Source organism: Sycon ciliatum, chromosome 5, assembly GCF_964019385.1.
Source record: "Sycon ciliatum chromosome 5, ocSycCili1.1, whole genome shotgun sequence".
NCBI lineage: Eukaryota > Metazoa > Porifera > Calcarea > Leucosolenida > Sycettidae > Sycon > Sycon ciliatum.
Window position 1 is genome coordinate 15,351,539 of NC_088647.1, and position 19,347 is coordinate 15,370,885.

At 48.4% G+C, this 19,347-nt stretch overlaps 1 protein-coding gene across 1 annotated transcript in view; it reads right to left on the reverse strand.

Moving 5' to 3' along the window:
* The window catches only part of LOC135817787 (uncharacterized), a 73,291-nt gene that overhangs the window by 50,933 nt on the left and 3,011 nt on the right, over nt 1–19,347 (reverse strand). Inside the window, exons 4-13 of the mRNA XM_065331028.1 lie at nt 17,097–17,171; nt 16,689–16,760; nt 9,512–9,580; nt 8,341–8,418; nt 7,393–7,479; nt 6,783–6,854; nt 6,352–6,426; nt 5,981–6,052; nt 4,285–4,356; nt 346–414 (exon numbers count right to left, since the gene is read on the reverse strand). Of these exons, the coding sequence (XP_065187100.1) occupies nt 346–414; nt 4,285–4,356; nt 5,981–6,052; nt 6,352–6,426; nt 6,783–6,854; nt 7,393–7,479; nt 8,341–8,418; nt 9,512–9,580; nt 16,689–16,760; nt 17,097–17,155 (725 nt within the window). The 5' untranslated portion in view covers nt 17,156–17,171. The remainder of the gene's footprint in view (nt 1–345; nt 415–4,284; nt 4,357–5,980; nt 6,053–6,351; nt 6,427–6,782; nt 6,855–7,392; nt 7,480–8,340; nt 8,419–9,511; nt 9,581–16,688; nt 16,761–17,096; nt 17,172–19,347) is intronic.

The window sequence follows — 19,347 nt, forward strand, 5'->3', positions numbered from 1 at the left end:
TCATTTTTTTTACACACACACGCCACACCACATACTCCGGCATACACTGGCTGTTGGTTACCACCCAGGAGAATGAAAGAAGAGCTAGGAGAATGAGAAAGAGAAGAAAGACATGTGCGACCATAATCGTCGGGAATTGAACCCGCAACCTCTCGATTGGAAATCGACTGCACATACCACTGCACCATATGGGACACACACACACACACACACACACACACACACACACACACACACACACACATACACACACATACACACACATACACACACATACACACACAGCACAACCCTGCCTCTGGTCTTTACCAGTCGAGCAAAGACACAGAAATCGAAAGTACTCACAAAGCTGATGGACGGATGCCTCGAAACACACCCAGCTCCAGCTCTTGTATACTGTTGTCATTGAGGTATCTGCAGTGGAGCATGACATGATGGTAGGGGACATGGTCATTAAACCACCATTTTATCCACCCAATGCAGTGAATCACCTCCCACCGCTTTAGGAGCTGCATCTGCGCATTGATCCTTGAAGGGTGGTGGCGTTCCTACGGATGCGGAAAACCCGGCTTCCAGCCGAGTCTCACGCGAACCGTGAAATTTTTTTTAATGCAGTGAATCACTCGACTACATCCTCCGCCCATCACCATTTGCTTGCTGATGTCTCATCTCAACTATTCGATACCTCATGATGCCTCGTCTCAACTATTCGATACCTCATGATGCCTCGTCTCCACTATTCGATACCTCAGCCGAGATTGTCATGACCAGCATGGAGCATGTACCTACAGTGGTGGCATGTGAAATCCAACACCTGACTTCTGTGCTAGAGTGCAGCATCGATTCTGGCGGTCTCTATTGCGTAGTCAATCCCATGCTGCATCTTGGCACTGTGAGCGCAACGCTCCAGGCCAGTGGTCGGATTTCAGTTACCAGGACTGTACTATATGCATTTGATACCTCAGTCGAGATTGTCATGACCAGCATGGCGTATCTATCTCGCCATGCTGGTCATGACAATCTCGGCCGAGGTATGGAATAGCTGGAACTTTTTTGAAGTCAAATTTACAAAAGCTGTGTCCGTCGTGCAGTGGTACAGTTGTGTCCGTCGTGTAGTGGTACAGTTCAGTTACAAGGTACCCTGCATTAATATTACAGTACTTTCTCTTTGCATGGAACGTAGCACAAAAGCAAGACAACAGACGAAAAGCGCTTTCTTCCGTGTTACAAAACACGTACTAGGGCCTGGTGTTTGGGTTTTCCAAACATCAAACTCTGCGTTACAAGTAAGGAGAAAGCGTTCCTGGGGGTTTGTTCGTTTGCCTTTTTGCTGTGCCCTCTGCCTAGGGTATGGAATATTTGCAGTAAGGACCATAGAGACTTTGTGCATAGGCTAGTTTGGACAATTTTTAAATCTATCCCAGAAAACTGGCCTTTGGTATAGAATACCGGGGTGCCGGAACCGGTGCCACAATATTTCAGGTTGTGATTTTTCGAATTAAAGTATGGGCTATTTTGGCCCAATTTCCCACAACTGGTGGCTGAGTGGTGCAAGCCTACTTCTCGGAGCAAGCTCTCTTGCTCGGCTATTGACAAACGCTTTATGCCTGCTGCTTCCTGGGCTCGCAGGCCTCTTTCTCCACCAGTGAGCGTCCGACCGACTGTGCCCAGTTCCTGCGACCGCCGCCGTACCTTTGACGCTGATGCAGCATCAGATGACGTGCTGGCGACAGTTATTCGTTGGTATACCTGGGGTCTACCTCTAGAGCTGGTTTTGATTTTTAGTCGTCCTTCAATGGCTTTGTTCGTGACGATCGCACCGGCGAGCCGATCAGCGCATCTTCAATGTGAGGCCTGCAGGACGTCACCGACCAGGGGTGATGCACTGACTGCTCGAATAGGCATTGCTGGCGTTACAGGATTGGAGCAGTCCCCCGCATGCTGTTGAAGACTGCGCAGCGGAACTGTGACAGGGCACCCTGCCAGAGCTGGCTCATGGTAACTGTGACAGTGTACTGTGAAGTCTTGGAGGAACCCACAAACTGTGTTGTTTGGCTGCTCTAGCTCTGATGCTTGCATGGGTGCTGTGCATTTAGGGCAGGTGGCTTTCTGCTGTAGCCATCTGCAAATGCATGCACAGCAGAACATTGTCTCACAGCAAGCTGCCAGCACTGCTCTCTCCAACGCATTCTGTCATAATGGACATTGTGCTCGCTTAACGACGTTCCGATCAATAAACCGTTCCGGCTGCAGAGGTTTACCAGCTTGATATGCGGGTGTGGCATGCTGCAGGACATCAGACTCCGTCCTATCCATGCCAATTACTGGTGTGGTGGGGCGAGGGTTTGTTGGTGCTGCTCCCGTCTGTGATGTTGGCGTGCTCGTGCGTGTGGGCGATGGGGTTTTCTCCCATGCCGAACGTTTGTCCTGCATTTGAGTTGCGTGCTTCGGCTTCCTACCCGGTTTGAAAGGCGTGCACACAGAACATTTTATCTCACTATGTGGCTCCCATTTCTTGACCGGTCCACATCCACCTCTAGCGAATTTTGGGCCCATAGCAGTAGCACTGCAATCCATAACCAATTTGCAAGTGTGGCAAACATGATCTGGGTGTACATTTGGCTCATCTTTTGGCACATTGAGGTGAAATACTGCCAAAATGGATTCAGTATGATCTGCCACACGATACTTGGTCCGTACACTCCTTGACGCGAATTTCTCCTCTCCAATGCGACAACACAAAGACAGGATGCTAACATGCACCTCCATTTCTGAACAAAGTATTGTCTCTAAACTGGCCACGAAAAGTTAGAGTGATGCACGTCAAGCTTAGGAATACACGAAATCATTTCGCTGGGACAGCGAGGTATACTAGAAAATTTCCTGCGAGGCCTAGAAAATTCACTGACGAGGTAGGCGAGCTCTTGAAATCGAGCGACAATCCAAAAATAATTGTAGCCACATCGAGGAAGAAACCATGCGCAGCGCGTAGGTGACACAAGAAGATCGCGGCGGCACAGTCGAAGGCAAGGCCAGCCCAAGCTCTAAACTCTATCGAATGACCTGGCACCCACCCGTGGTTTCTTAGCGCAGGGCTGAAAACGTCACGCCAGCATGCTACCTTTGGAAGGGAGACAATGCTAATACACCGCTTGTTCAGGAGGTCATGCAACTCACTGTCATGCAGTGCACCCCTCTTGTTTCACCTATAGCTATAGCTGTGACTTTCGTGTGTTGTCCTACTTCCGTTGTTTTCTTTACCTTGTGTTTGGTGCTAGCTGATTGGGCCTGAAGTTCGGTTTCTCATGCATGTTGTAGGTGTATGAAGGAGTACACTGAGGTAGTTTTCGGTGAGTCTTTTTTGGGGACTGCAAGGAAGGGATTTGTAAGTTTTGCAAAAGAGAGCTTCTCATCCACACTTGGGCTTCACAGCAATAGCAAGCTGCTCCCTTGTCGTGCGGTGTTTGGGTGTGGAGCGTCGCAGCTGCACACGTCTTCCGAACACCGCTCCTGTGTGCTATACTCGTTCAGCAGTATTCCACGGACAAATTATTCTAGTGGAAACAGAGCACTGCCGACCGACCAACCACCTATCGAAGGAAGCCCTCGATAGCACACCACTTCTGTGCGCTATACTCGTTCCGCAGTGTATTGACCTGCTCCACACGGAGAAACCACACCAGTGCAAAGTGCGCAGTCCACCGGAAAGTGAGCAGAGTATAGACAGCGCACTGTCGACCGACCAACCGCCTGTTGAAGGATAGCACACCGCTCCTATGTGCTACACTTGGTCAGCAGTGTGTTGACCTGCTCCACACGGAAAAGCCACATCAATGCGACATCTGTAGTCAATTATAGTTGTTGTTGTTGTTTGGCTTTATTTAAAGTGGAGTTCCAAAACAGGCCTAAACCTAATGACAGTGGTCCCACTGATAATAAGAGAAATAGGTGGAAAGAGATCAGAGCACACAGAGCACTGCCGACCGACCAGCGCAGATACCACGGAAATCCAACGGAGTCCACTGCAGGTGGAAAGTGACCAGAGTAAGGAAGGGATGACCGGTTTGGTCATGGCACACCCTGCTTGGGCTTAGACATGATTCCCCGGTGCGGTCGACCGACAACACTGCCGCTAGAGAGGTTGTCAGGGCAATGCACAATATTCAGGCGCGTCCCGAAAGCAAGAGGCCGCAAGAGCAGCGTAGTGTGTGCTCACAAAGCTAAAACGAGACTAGTCAATCACTGTGCTGAGCGACATCACAAACGTAGACAATAGCCACTTACACATTGTCGACGCTCCGCTGATCCTGAAAGGCAGTCACAGACACCTGTCGGATTTCACTATTCTGCAGATCTCTGACACATACAGGCAAGCAGAAGAAAGAGAGCAATAGAAAAAAGAGGTGGAGAAAATGTTTACAATGGCAATGAAAACGTTACATAGTTGAGCTGAATATATCCCAATCCCAAGGGAGCATCGCAAAAGCTTGCATAAGCCCACAAAACGAACAAAATTTATTTCCGGTGAGAAAGAGTAAAACTGGTTGTCTATACGTTTTACTGTGTTGCTAGTGCAAGTTAGCACTTTCGCATATTTCAATTGCATTTCCTATTGCTGGCTCATATGTGGGCTTATCAAAAGCGTATGTTCATACAGTTTCCAATAAGATTTACCCATACCAATCTTGGATGTTGAGTCAATAGAAAAGAACCTATAAGTTCCGAGTTGTGACTAGCAGTCCACCGAGGTTGTTTGGTTTGAGCTTCGTAGATGTGTTGGAGCTAGGTGTCAGGTCGTCGAATGTCTCAATATCCCCGACAGTTTTGTGCCTTGTTGTTGCACTATCTGACTGTATAATTATTATCTCGTTACCTTGGTAGACTGTTAGGCATAACTCGTAACTTCAAGGTCCATCCATATCTATCTCCTGCAATTTTAGAGTCGTGCAGTTTTGTGGGTGCACATTTACGGGACCAACCCTTACAAAGGGCTAGTGGATGTTGTTAGTGAGAGGAAGGATAGTTTGGCCCCTTGTCAAATTCCAAAACGAAAGCGGTGGACACTGTGCAACACAAGCACCATAGATACTGGGAGTCTGCTGGCCGTCTACAGGTTTCACCGCTTCGCAAACTTTCACAATAAGGTAAGAGCATCAAAGGTGGGCAATGAAGCCTGCAGTGGCCTGTGAAAATCAGACACACGCGTTGGTATGTTCGGCCTGCAAGCCACGCAGGAGTCCATTGTGGGACAGTGTTTGTCACATCTGGCTGCGGCCTACTACCCTCACTCTGTGTGCTCCTGCCAGTGTTGCCTGGGTCCATATCAGTATGTCGGTGTATGTGGAGCGAGAATGGTTAACGAGCATGCGCAGATAATACATATGAGAGAGAGACAGTACGGAGAGAGACAATACGGCGAAAAACACTATACACTACACTCTTTCCAACCTCACTATACGCCTCTAGCACTCTCTTCTCTTGACTTTTTAGACTGGCATAGCTGCCTGACTGTTGAGCACCGACAGCCGAATACCAGACCACTGGATTCACAACAGACAAACTGCTACATGACCTACTTCAAGTCACTATAACTGTGTCTTTTTTTCGAAGGGTTCTTTCTCTTCCTCGATTTGAGTGTTTGCTTTGAGGAACAACTCCACGAGTACAGTGCCGCTCAATGAAGTTCAATCACGGAGTCGAGTTAACATGATGCATCAGTGCACAAACCGGTGTTGGCAGGTCCAGGGCTTTGCAGTGCGTAATTGACTTGCAGGGCTGCTTAATCGAGGAGCAGTTCACATTCTTCTATGTAGTTATCTGTAATATATGCAGCAACACTGACCACTACATGACCACATGGAACACGTGCCTTCAAAGCTCATGTATACGCCGTATGCATATCTGTGCCTGTTTCAGTCCTCCTCCCCCCCCCCCCCCCCCCCCGCGACGCATTGAGCAGGTCATGTAGTGCCACTCTTACATAGTCTGTAGCTGTGGCAGTGATCGTAGATAGCCTCCACCAACAGTTCCAATACTGTTGTAGGATAGATTGCTGAGCACACATACACATACAACAAGTATTTGAGACAGTAAGCATCATGGAGGCCACTGGTTCACATCTTCACCACAGTAGTAAAATGCAGGGCAGTTGCCTGTGCCTCGTCCCTTGCATGCAAACAGGTAGATTCAACCCCTCTACGCTCGCGCGCATACCCACACGCACACTCACACATGCACGCACCCACATACCAACACGACCCACACACACAGAGAAGAGTGGACCAGATCACGCAATGGCAGCTCTCAAAGAGGCACTATAGGATCGGAATGGTATCTATCTCAATCACTTACAGAACTTTCAAAGAGTTGAAGCCCCCATTGAGCAATGGCTCAGGCATACTTTGAATAGAGTTATTGGACAGCTGCCTGTACAGAACAAAGTAGAACTCACAGTGGAAGCGAACATAAGCAAAGTGGATACGTCAAACGTAATGGCAACTTTCCATTTGGTACCTTAATCCACTACTTGAACACCCGCATACACCCACCCGCATGCATACATACACGATGCCCCCCCCCCCCCACATACACACATGCTCTCTCTCACACACACACACATGCTCTCTCTCTCTCTCTCTCACACACACACACACACACACATGCGCGCGCACACAAACACACACACACACACACACACACACGCACACACACACACACACACACACACACACACGCACACACGCAACAGGCTATGGAGCACCCCACACATTGAAATCACTCACAGCACTTCCAGTGCATCTAATCCAGTCAGACTGTCTTGATCTATGATCTCAATGGCACAGTCGCTCAGTATCCTATTTCAAACAAATCAAGCAACAAGAGCAATAGTATGGTTTTAAGAACAAGGAGAGGAGAAAGTACAAATTGAACATTTTACAATAGAAACTATCAATGTGGCAAGTTGAAAGTTGTAGCATGGCACAGGACAACGAATGCAGTACTTTCAGCTATTATAATTTTGTCAGTTTGAGCACTCTGGCTGCGCTGAGGAGTACACAAATGACGATACAGTTCTGTCCGCAGATTGTCGAGTATTTCGCTCGTGCTCTTGTAGCAGTTGAGCACTCTCATGTGGGGTAGTGCCTTTGCTGCTTGCGTTATGCAGAGCTCACTGACACTGTTGGACATGTATATGACCAGTACAAAAGCAGTACGTAGCACGGATTAAAATTATTAAAGACCTAGGACAAGGAACACCTCACATACGCCCCTCCACAACAGCTAACTCACGGAGTGCATTGACTGGAACATTATTGCAACTGGGTTAGAATGCATAATTGCCCTGACTGAACATGCACAAAGGCATGGTGTGCACCAGTAGCATTGACTTACAGATCTTTCAGGTGAGAGAGTCCACTGAATGCTCCAGCAGATATATTTGCTGTCTCGGAGTCGTTCCCAATGTTTGATGAAAGGTTCCTGTTAGCACAGAACAAGGCAAAACAAAATCGCATTGCTGCATTTCGTTGTATGACCACTGTGTGTCATATCCATTCTGGTTGGAATGCATTTCTCAGCTGCAAGTAGGTCTTAAATATGGGCACCCTTCAGTCCTGAACATCCCAGACAAGAGAGGTACTACTTTAGTTACTATCTGATCTGCAACTGGAACACCCCATGCACGGTGCTCCACCGGTTCTGGATCATAGTGTTTTCTGCTAACCAACCAGTTACTGCACTTGGGCCAAGAAACAAACTTCTGCTTGAACATGATTATGCCAGGAACGAGAAGACGTCGAGCAGAACAAGTATATTTTGTCGTTCCGTTTTTTTAGTCATAGCATGAGCGCTACACACTGCAAGGCATCTCTCGATAAGAGTTTCATCATTTTTTCTTCATTTTCAGCTGGCTAGATGCATGAAAGGAGTGAAAAGGTTGCGGTCAATGAATTCTCGTCTAATATTAAACCGGCTCTGTGCACCAGTTCATAGTCCAATGCATCTTTCACTAGAACTGACCAGCGCTCACTGCTGACGCACATGGTTGGAGGGCCTAGAGCAGCACATATCCAGTGGATATGGACACTATTAGAACAGGTGTACTGATACTACGACGTTCATACAGTATACAGGTCACGATACGAAAATACTGCTCACTATTTCATAACAGTTACTCCCACATCTTTGCCCGTTGTGGCTCATTCTATACTTCCTTCTTCCATGATACTTCTTCCTATGATGAAACTCATGAAACGTCAAGACTGTCCTATGAGAATGCCTTGGAGGAAGACTGTTCAGGCAGAGCAGCTAACACTATGATGCAGGTACCACATGGCTTACAGATACTGAAGTTGAGGTGTGTCCACAGACCACGTGAAGTTCTCCGGATCCACTGGAAGGGAATTGCCGGAGAGATCACTGCAAGACAAGACCGGCAGAAACACGACTGAAGTGTATGATGTAGCTATGCATATTTAGGAATTCCACATAGGCTCCTCAATCTCCTAGTTTACAACAAAAAAAGAGTGTCGCAACTGTATTTGTATCAGATAGCACAAATGCACTTTGCGGGTGCAAGCCAAAGAATATGCGACAGGGTGGAAGCCAGAATACTACCCACTAGATTGTCAATCCAGTGCTGATTGCAACCTTCTAACAGGACCAATATCGATTTGATACAACCAATCAACGGTAGTACAACCCAACCGATGGCAGTACAACCCAATTGATGGCAGTACCACTCAAATGACAGTAGTGCGACCCGATCAATAATCTATAGGTTGTCCAGTACAGCCTCACTACTCGGAGTGAAGGTAACATGGACACAGCTAGCGAGGCTTAGCCCTGTTGTCGGGCACTGGTTGTGAGACTTACCACCTCACCCTTGCCCGCTAGACACTGCATCTGCCACCCCGGTATTGGATTGGATTGGTTTATTTAACGTCGAATAACAAACAGGCAGTGTTGCCTTATTACATGAGTATCTCAGGCATGGTGGTGGCCTGACGCAAGAGAAACTTCCTAAGCCGGTTGTATCATTATTATTTTATTTATTTCTGCACCTCGTAGCATGTCAAGACAGCCAATTGAATTGAGGAGAGGGTGAGACTGAGACCAACCACGGAAGAAGAGAAAAAAAGAAAAGAAAAGCACGTACAGTAAAACCTGTCAAGGCGAACACTCGGATAAGGCGACCACCTGTCCTAGAAGACCACTGAAACCAGGACCAAGGGATGCTGTTTCCAGTCAAATGACCCCGGATAAGGAAACCACCTGGTAACAGAGACCACGTTTTGATGGTCCCTTGAGCGGTCGTTTTGGACAGGTTTCACTGTACACAAAAGGGATAGGGATTAGCAAGTTACAAAGCAATGGGATGCCCAGCGAGCTATGAAGTGGTGGTCATTTCTCAACACAATTATATAGCAGGTGGCAACACGAATGTGTGAAATTTTTCTTTTTACTACAGCCTGCCCTGCATCAAGCTGCTGTCAGTGGAACTAGAACTTACAGGAAGGTGAGATTGGATAGCTGAAAACCAGATGATGGGTAGCTTTCCAGCTGGTTATTCGCAAGATCCCTGGCATTCCACAGACACACAAGCACGCGTGGGAATGGATGCACAAACGCAATGGTGAAACTTATACCCATTGCACACACTCTTCAGCCAAGCTGAAAACAAGTTACAAAAGGTTCTGAAGGTGAGCAAAGAAATATCTCCAGGCAAATTAACAGAGTGTCACTATGGTACAAAAGGTGAACGGCCCTATCAATTGCCGATTTATTATCGCAAAAATAACCATGGCAACCAATGACGCTCACACGCGTGCTACTAGGCACATGCACCTTCAAATAGTAATATCCCCAGTGCACCCATCTTTTCATGTACCCAGCCAATAGGAGAAAGGACACATGGATACGAGCTATGAACAACTGTCAATCACTAACTAAATAGTGGGTCATGAGCCTTCCAAGCTTGAAGATCATGAGCCTTCCACGCTTGAAGGCTGTTGTGCACATCGGAGATGTGTTTAAACTAGGTATAAGACGTTGTATTTCTCGCGAAATATTTTCAGTTGCAAATATGGCATCTTGTGTGTTCTTTGTTGTCGCTTCTTTTCCTGACTTCTTCAGTCAGTTTTGAGTCTCACCAGTGTCCCTGCCCTCCCACCCTTTATTTCTGTGCATATTATCAGTGCTTTTTATCACTGTTTGCCGTGATGTGCTTGCCATGCCTACATGATGCCTAATCGCCATTGGGGATATACACCCGGTTTTTTCCCTCACAAATGCGTCCGTCGGCGCGAGGGGTTTTTTCCCGGCTGGCTCGGTCCAGGAAAATTAATCTGACGGTCCCAAGTGGTTCTGCATCATGGCCTATATCTGCTATCCACTGGCACGACTATTCTATCTGAGACACTCTGTTCTCAGTCCTTGCTTGCTTCCATACCTCACTCGTTATCCGGTTCACATCTGGCTGCGGCCAACTACCCTTTCACATCTGGCTGCGGCCAACTACCCTTCACTTTGTGTGTTGTCGCTATTGCAGTCTATGTCTCTGTGTATGCCAGTATATGTGGAGCGAGAACATGTATTGCCTCAGTTTGTTTCATAGTTGTTGCACTTTCGGACCATTATATGAGCGTTAGCATGCTAACGCGAGTTAGCGGCCAGCCCAGCGAGCTGGCCCAACCTGCACGCATGCGCGAGTCATGTGCGCACGCGCCCTTCAAAATCCTGTACAATGTCTCTGGCATGTCTTTGCTGTTTGGACTTTCGAGCGTGCAACTTGCGGAACAGGTGTTCCCAAACAATTTCCTTTCGTTAGACTTTCAAGCTTGCATTCTCGTATCTCTACGTTTCAAATTCAGACTTCAATGACGCCTGTTGGTGCCTGAAACAATGTCGTCGTCTACAGTGGAACGTCGACTGTGGACTTTTTAGCTTGCGCCATCATCAGGTTTCCTGAAATGAAGTACTAGTACCTCCACGCGATCTCAGCGACCCCTGGTTGTGCCTTGAAACAATGTCGTCGTCACCAACCGGCGTCCAGCCTCTCCGGATCGCCTCGCTCTACCTGGCTCCGCCGCCCGCCTACTGCGAACGCAGCGACGGCCGCCACGCAGCACCACCACTGCAACAGCAGGCGCGAGCCTGACGATCGAAATTCGTATCCAGAGAGGCGAGTTCGTGGACTTTGACTTTCTGTTGGAAGTAACAACGTTAGTTGTCCACTGCCGTCACCAACGCCACCCAGCTTCTCCTCGCTCTACTTGGATCCGTATCGCCGCTCGCCGCCAGCAGGCCGGACCCTACTGGGAGCCCGGTGCAGTGACGACCGCCATATGCGCATGCAGCACCAACAGAAGGTGAACCTGACTGTCCTATACGGACCCTTCTCAATCGTGTCCAGAGAGGCGAGTTCGTGGACTTCGATTTCCTGCTGCCCGATACAGTTGCAGTCAGTGCAGCTCCGGCGACGGTCCAACACCGTAGCCCCTCATATGTTGCTCTTCTGGCGCATTAGCATTTATTTGGATCTGAACCCAGAACTGCGCTTCGTAGGCTGCATGACGGTAGCACTTGAGTTGAGACCTGCACAGTGTTCATGAATGGTCGGTGTTCCACTGTTCCTCACCGCGTTTCACGAGCGCCTGTGGACGTATTTGGCCACGATCGTCGCGGCCAATCGCCAGTTCTTGCCACCTAGAAACTGGACGTTACCAATACTCAATCTGCGGACAACTGTTTCGTCCTTCGTGGACTCATCAGCGCAGCACAGAGGGAATTAAGCTGAACCTGATAGCAATGAAAAATAAAAATCTCCAAAGCCAGGTTATCAATATCAACTTGTGGCAACTGCGCCTCACGGTGTACTGGAACAGCACGACCCGCCTGCCAGCAGTGCAGCTCACTGCACCCGCCAGCATTTCCGAGCGCATTTCGACCTACTCACCAGTACAGATCCGCATCACGTACCGCAACCGTATGCCGCTACTAAGAGTACGGCGCTTGCACGTGTCAGCTCAGGCAGTGCTGCCTCCAGTGCCGACAGGAGCACGCCAGGGCTAAGTGTAAGGCCTCATCAGTAACTGTGTAAGCACTCAGTTTCTCACTTCTCAAAATTACTGGACTCACATCCTGATCCTATGCTCGGAGGTATGTTGCACATGGTCGTAATTGCGGTGTTGTGGTAGGTTTCATCGGCAACCACTCAACTAACTGGGATCCATTGAATTCAAGACGGTCACATGCTAACCCAGATTATATTTCTGCGCAACGATCCGTTTCTTGCAGCAGGCTTGAAACAGCTGGCCTGTGTTCTTCACCCCATTTCTCGTCTCTGTGCTGTTCCGGCGTAGATGCGGTTCCTAGACGAACGGTTAGTTACACACGACACACCCTTTGTAAAGCCTGCAGGGTCGAAGTGTCAACGATTACATTCCAGCAGACCGTATCTCTCCACAATATCAAGATGACAATGCTGCAAACATGATTAGACAATTGCTCGCCCCGCTGTACCTTACTAAGCTCAATGTTAAAAGTGCATTTTGCCGAATTCCCGTCTGCCCAGAGGAGTGGCCCTTGTTGAACCGCTGGCAGGATCAATACTGTTATGAGAGCGTCCTGCCCTTCAGATTGTACTACGCTCCAGGCCAGCTATATGGAACTCTGTCGCATCCGCCAGTGAATGGATTGTGTGCGGGCAGTTCGCACTCCCACGCCTGTTGCGTTACGGGGAATACCTCAATTAACGTTACTTCCTCAATGCATGCTCTGGACTTGTGTTAGCTCGCCAGCAACTCGCTATTCTGCTCCGAGCGTTTACATACCCCGGTGTTTCTCTGGCCCCAGCAAAAGTGGAGGGTCCAGCTCAAGTCCTGACGTTATTGGCATCTTCCCATTACGGAAAATACCTCGACTAACGTTTCTGTCTCCATGCATGCTCTGGACTTGTGTTAGCTCGCCAGCAACTCGCTACTCGGCGCCATGCGTTTACATACCTCGGTGTTTCTCTGGCGTCAGCAAAAGTGCTTCCTCGATGTATGCTCTGGACCTGTGTTAGCTCGCCTGCAACTCGCTACTCGTCGCCGCGCGTTTACATACCTCGGTGTTTCTCTGGCGTCAGCAAAAGTGGAGGGTCCAGCCCACGTCCTGACGTTTATCGGCGTCATCCTGGACACCCGCGCGCTCACATCAGTCTGCCGATGGACGAACTTGCCAATCTTCACGACCTACAGGCCACTCTCAACACAGCTTCAACTACCCAATGTCAACACGAGTATCTTCTGGGAAAGCTCTCGTTTGCTACAAGAGGGATAGTCCCAGGACGCACATTGCAGATTGTGGTCACTTGCCAACTGGTACCGGCAGCCGTATTACCTGATCAAGCTCTCCGAAGAGTGCCTCAAATATCTTCGCTGATGGCCTGAGCTCCTGGAATAGTAGAACGGCCGGTCCTTCTTCCTACACCCTAAGTGGACGCCATCCCCCAACTTGCTGCTATTCACTGAGGCAAGTGGTGCACTTGGCTGGTGCGCAAACAATTGCGACCGGGGATAGGGCAATGGACAGTCAATCAAGCAGACCAGCCAATCGCAAAGAGTGGTTTGCAATTGTGGCAGCACCTGGGAAAGCTAGCGGCACCAGCTGCAGATGCCAATCGATCGGCTTTACAGCAACTGCGAAAATCTTGCTCATCAGTTGTGGCTATGGCCTGGCGTTATACACCGGCCACTCGTTTCGAATCAGCTGCCGGACTCGATATTCAGAGAGGCGGGAAGGTGGAAACCACGTCTGCCCGAGTAACATTCAGAGGCCACCAGCAGCCAAAGCATGGTTGGCTGTGGCAATGGCCTCAGCCCATGATATCGAGTTCTGTTAGTCAATCGTTACCGAGCTTGCACTGCTTACAAATTTCACAGGTACCTGCACTTTGTGATCCGCTCTGGGAGTGCCGATTTATGGAATATGGGCCTCAACCAACGAAAACAGCCCTTAGGGTCAAATTTTTCAAAAGTCCTTTTTGGTTAGAAATTTGTTGAAACACATCTACTGAAGGACCTCAGCCAAGAAAAAGTTCAATATTCCGATTCAAAACGGGTGTATACACCAATATACAGGATGTACTCCAAATTGGTGCAGTGTATGTATACGATATATGTGTACAATAAATATTCAGCATTTTTAGGTGGGTAGGCAGCTTGAATACCTTTGAAATAGCGCAGTAAGCAGCTAGAATGACAAAGAATAGCGGACGAGTGCGGAGACATGATCCACTTATTTGCAGCTGCATCCTGCGTGGAGTCGTTCCGCAATGTCTTCCATTTCTTCCTGCGCAGCTGACGACACGACGTCGCTGCCGTCACTAGCCCCAGACTCAGAATTTATCTCAGGTGATGATTTCTCATCTTCCGACTCTGACGAGTCATCGACCACCTTGAGCCGCAACGCAGCAGGAGATGACGGCTGCGATTCCGCCTCGCTGTCGACATCGATGTCGATGTCGGAACCAAAGAACGTCTCATCCTCACTCTGAACTTCAGCGGCTACTTCAGCATCCACTCCCCACCAGGCTCGAGCTAGCTGTACACAATTACTGCCGCGTGTGCTCTGCGAACAGCTCTGGCGTCCGCGGCCATCGCAACAAGATCAAGGAACACTCGAGTCGCCACTCGACACCACTTCAACTAACTTCAAATAAATTCAAGCAAGGAAATCAAGAAGAACTCGTCGCGCTGTTCGCAGCGCGATCAAAAATCGTTGAACGTCACAAATCGACATTTTTCTTGAAAAAATTACGAAACCTCTAAGGGTCGTTTTCGCTGATTGCGGCTCATATATGCTCTCAACTGGTTATGCATCTCTATATATCTAGCATTTAGCGGCTCTATTCAGAGTCATTGGCGGCTCCATGCGGAGGCATTGGCGGCTCCATGCGGAGTCATTCGGCGGCTCCATGCGGAGTAATTGACAGCTCCATGCGGAGTAATTCGGCGGCTCCATGCGGAGTCATTTGCCGGCTCCATGGGGAGTCATTTGCCGGCTCCATGCGGAGTCATTTGCCGGCTCCATGCGGAGTCATTCACCTGCTCCAAGCAGTGTCATTTGCTGGCTCAGCTGCGAGCCAACTAGCGGCTCCAAGCAGAGCCATTATACCAGTTGCTCGAATCGGCACTCCCAGCTTAATGCAAAACTCGGTTGCTCTGTTGTGAGGTGGGGGGATGCTTAATGAGCGTTAGCATGCTAACTTTTGGTGCACATGTGCAGCTGTGATGCCGAGACCCTTGGTCGGCTGAGCTTCACAGGTCCCACCCACTCCGTCCTGCTGGATATGTACCATTGTGTCGAGTTTTTCTCTTCATTTTAGTTCATCATGCAGTAAGTGTTCAATAGTAAAAAATAAAAAAATAAAAAACGCGAGTTAGCAGCCAGCCCAGCGAGCTGGCCCAACCTGCACGCATGCGCGAGTCACGTGGGCACGCGCCCTTCAAAATCCTGTACAATGTCTCTTGCATGTCATTGCTGTTTGGACTTTCGAGCGTGCAACTTGCGGAACAGGTGTTCCCAAACAATTTCCTTCCCACCCTCCCACCCACTAGCTCAACTCATGTTTCTGGCGCACACATGACGGTAGCTGTATAGTCCATGAGAATATATGCTCTCAACTGGTTATGCATCTCTATATATCTAGCATTTGGCGGCTCTATTCAGAGTCATTGGCGGCTCCATGCGGAGGCATTGGCGGCTCCATGCGGAGTCATTCGGCGGCTCCATGCGGAGTAATTGGCAGCTCCATGCGGAGTAATTCGGCGGCTCCATGCGGAGTCATTCGGCGGCTCCATGCGGAGTCATTCGGCGGCTCCATGCGGAGTCATTCGCTGGCTCCATGCGGAGTCATTTGCCGGCTCCATGCGGAGTCATTCGCCTGCTCCATGCGGAGTCATTTGCCGGCTCCATGCGGAGTCATTTGCCGGCTCCATGCGGAGTCATTTGCCGGCTCCATGCGGAGTCATTCGCCTGCTCCAAGCGGTGTCATTTGATGCATGCTCGAAAGTCCAAACAGCAATGACATGAAAGAGACATTGTACAGGATTTTGAAGGGCGCGTGCCCACGTGACTCGCGCATGCGTGCAGGTTGGGCCAGCTCGCTGGGCTGGCTGCTAACTCGCGTTAGCATGCTAACGCTCATTGTACATACAGTGCTGCTCAATGAAATCCAGTCACGTGCGTCAAGTTTGCACCCTGCACCATTCCGCAGCCCATTGTTTATAGGTCTATGGCTGCGCAACGCCCGGCCTGTACTTGAGTGACTCGACTGGATTTCATTGAGCAGCACTGTACATGTATGTGTTGGCAGAGAAATATAAGATATACCGTATTTCCCCGAATATAAGATATACCGTATTTCCCCGAATATAAGATATACCGTATTTCCCCGAATATAAGATATACCGTATTTCCCCGAATATAAGATATACCGTATTTCCCCGAATATAAGATATACCGTATTTCCCCGAATATAAGTCGCACCTTTGTAGTACTCTAAATTCCAAGGGTAAAAAGGGGTGCGACTTACAATCGAGCAAGACTTACTACTGAAGTCAATATATCTAATCAATATGGCTAATAACAGAAAATGAGGGTGCGACATATTATCGAATGCGACTTATATTCTGTCTACTTACAAGCTGCCAAGAAGGGCGAGACCAGAGAAGTTGCTCTCCGCCAGAGAGGTCAGAGAGTTTGACGACAGAGACCTGCAACACAGGAGTGGTCCAATCCACACGATGAGAATTATTTATTAATTATAATTAATAATTAAGTATGCTTCAGCACAATCCTTCACAAGCAGATGTACTCCAAGCATCGTCCATGGGCAGATTCAATTCGGGGTGCCGATGGATACAGAAAACTGAGCCAAGCAGGAGATTGAAACTAGTTCACAACATAGCACCCTTAGCCAGTACCATTGACTTGCAGCAACAAGCAGTATGTGTCAACAAGACAATGAAGGCCTACAGTCCGAAAAGACTGACAACAGTCAGCAAGTATCAAGCAAATTGTATTCAATGCCTCAGGGGATATTGTCTTACAGTATTCTCAACGTTGCGGAGATCCAGCCAAGTGCAGCAGCAGGCACTTCGGATATCATGTTGTCACTGAGCAGCCTGTGAATTGTTCAAGAGGACAGACACAGGATAGACTTCACTCGCAATAGCAACAATGGCCAGCGCGCCCGGGCTTATTTCAGAGTGGCAGATTCCACATCAGGTCTGCAGTTGTTTGGTGCACTGCCGAGGAAAACCCAAAGAGTAGCTAGAATGACTCCAACAAATTCAGGAATAGATCTTGTAATTTATGAGTTGTCCACACAATAAGCACAATGGGAGGTCATATGGACACAATATGACAGTATCTGTGAGCGGTATCCAATGCCAAGAGACAGCATATTCATTGCAACGTACACATATACGGTCCATTGGAAGATATCCGTCTTTCGAAAGCAGTGTATCCAATCCACATCGGTCTTCTAGAACCGCAGTTTCAGAGCCAAATGTTTTCGTTAGGTTAATTTAGTGAATATTGTTAACAGCTAATTTTAGCACCGGTTATTTTTAGCGATTCAGATGATGAGCCAAGAAAAATCTGTTCAAAATCTGGTTTAGTTGGTGGACTCGATCGCATAACTTGTGCCCACAAATTTTCCATGTTGCAAATTTAGCGAAAGGAGTGTTTTCGCTAAAGTTTAGCTGCGCCAATCGAACATTTGTATGTACAGTACATAGAGTACTGGTCATCTTCCTTATTGAACCGTGAAACTTGGATCGCTAAAAAATTTCATTGCGATTTGGTCCTAATTCAGAATACCAGTTACGCTAAAATCTCGCCGTTTTGCAGTATGGGAGAAATTCAAAAACAGAAACCAAATTATGAAATGGGGTAAGGGCTGCAGCATCACGCTACAAGAGTGAAAAGCTGTTATTCAGAGCCCAGAAAAGCACACAATGGCAAGCAGGACTAAAACAGGTTGAAACGCATCAACAAGGAGTGACATCCCTGACACTGACACACAAGTACGCCGCACTCGAACGCGCCAGAGACTTCTGTTTTCTTAACCTGGTGGCGGGCCAGGTGCACGCGTGCCCGCCTCTAGCGAGTGTGGAATAGTTACGCTAGGTACACGTGTACCTGGTTGATTTGAAATCCCAGAGCGGACACCTTCTGAACGCATGGCTTGGGGACAACTTGGTGAATATAGACTTACGAATATAAAAACACTTCTAAAACAGCCAGATGTGCACACAGATCTGCCGTGAGCTAAAACTGGGAAAAACATCATCTCACGATAACTAGTGCTAGGCTACAAAGGACACTTCAGTCATTCCACGGCTTAACCGTTTAGACACCTTGGCTGAATTCAAGCTTCTTCAGCAGAACCTATCCCCTATTCCTGCAAAATCGGATGGGGATGAGGCAGCAGCTAACAAGTTACAAGCAGTGCTTCGCTAGCTGCTGAAGCATACAAGTCTGCACAATCACCTCCGTCCACTCGTACACATCAGGCCATAAAGGAACATTCCAAGAACCCTGCCTGGTATAGTAATATAATTACCAGACAAGAGAAGAGCTACTGTTATCATACCCAGGATGGATTATCTTCCCAAAATGATGCTCAAGGTCCGTGTACAGTATATGCCAACACAGAGAACATTGATACCGAGAGCATATCTGCTACGCGTTTGGCGAGAGAGCCAAATTTCGGAGTACGAATATGAACACTTCACGACCATGTGGGGTCCCTGCACCCAGGATGTATGGGCTTCCTAAGCGGGTACACAGGAAGAACATTCCATTGCGCCCGATACCGAGTATGTCGGGCTGACCTCTTTAAGGCTGTGTGTCCTACTTCAGTCGGTGTTGGACCTGTAAAATGCCCACTGCATGACGGGGAACCGTTTAATATGGAGATAACTGAAGGGATCCGAGTTCAAGCCAAATGGACACATGTGCTCATCTGATGTGGTACGCCAGTAGACACATGTGCTCATCTGATGTGGTATGCCAGTAGACGGCGTAGCTATGGGCTCTCCTCTAGGCTCCGGCATGGCTGATGTGTTTGTTGGATTCTGGATTTAAAACCGTCTATCCCCTCTTCCTTGTATCCACCCATGTACTGCAGGTTAGTGGATGATGTTCACTGCCATGATGGAGAGGAAGAGACTTGCAAGCTGCTGTTACCTGTGTTAAACAAACTTCATTCTGCACTAAGGTTTACACCAGCCGAGGAACAGAAATGGCAAGTTATCCTTTTTTAGCATCACACAAAATAACATGCAATCACTG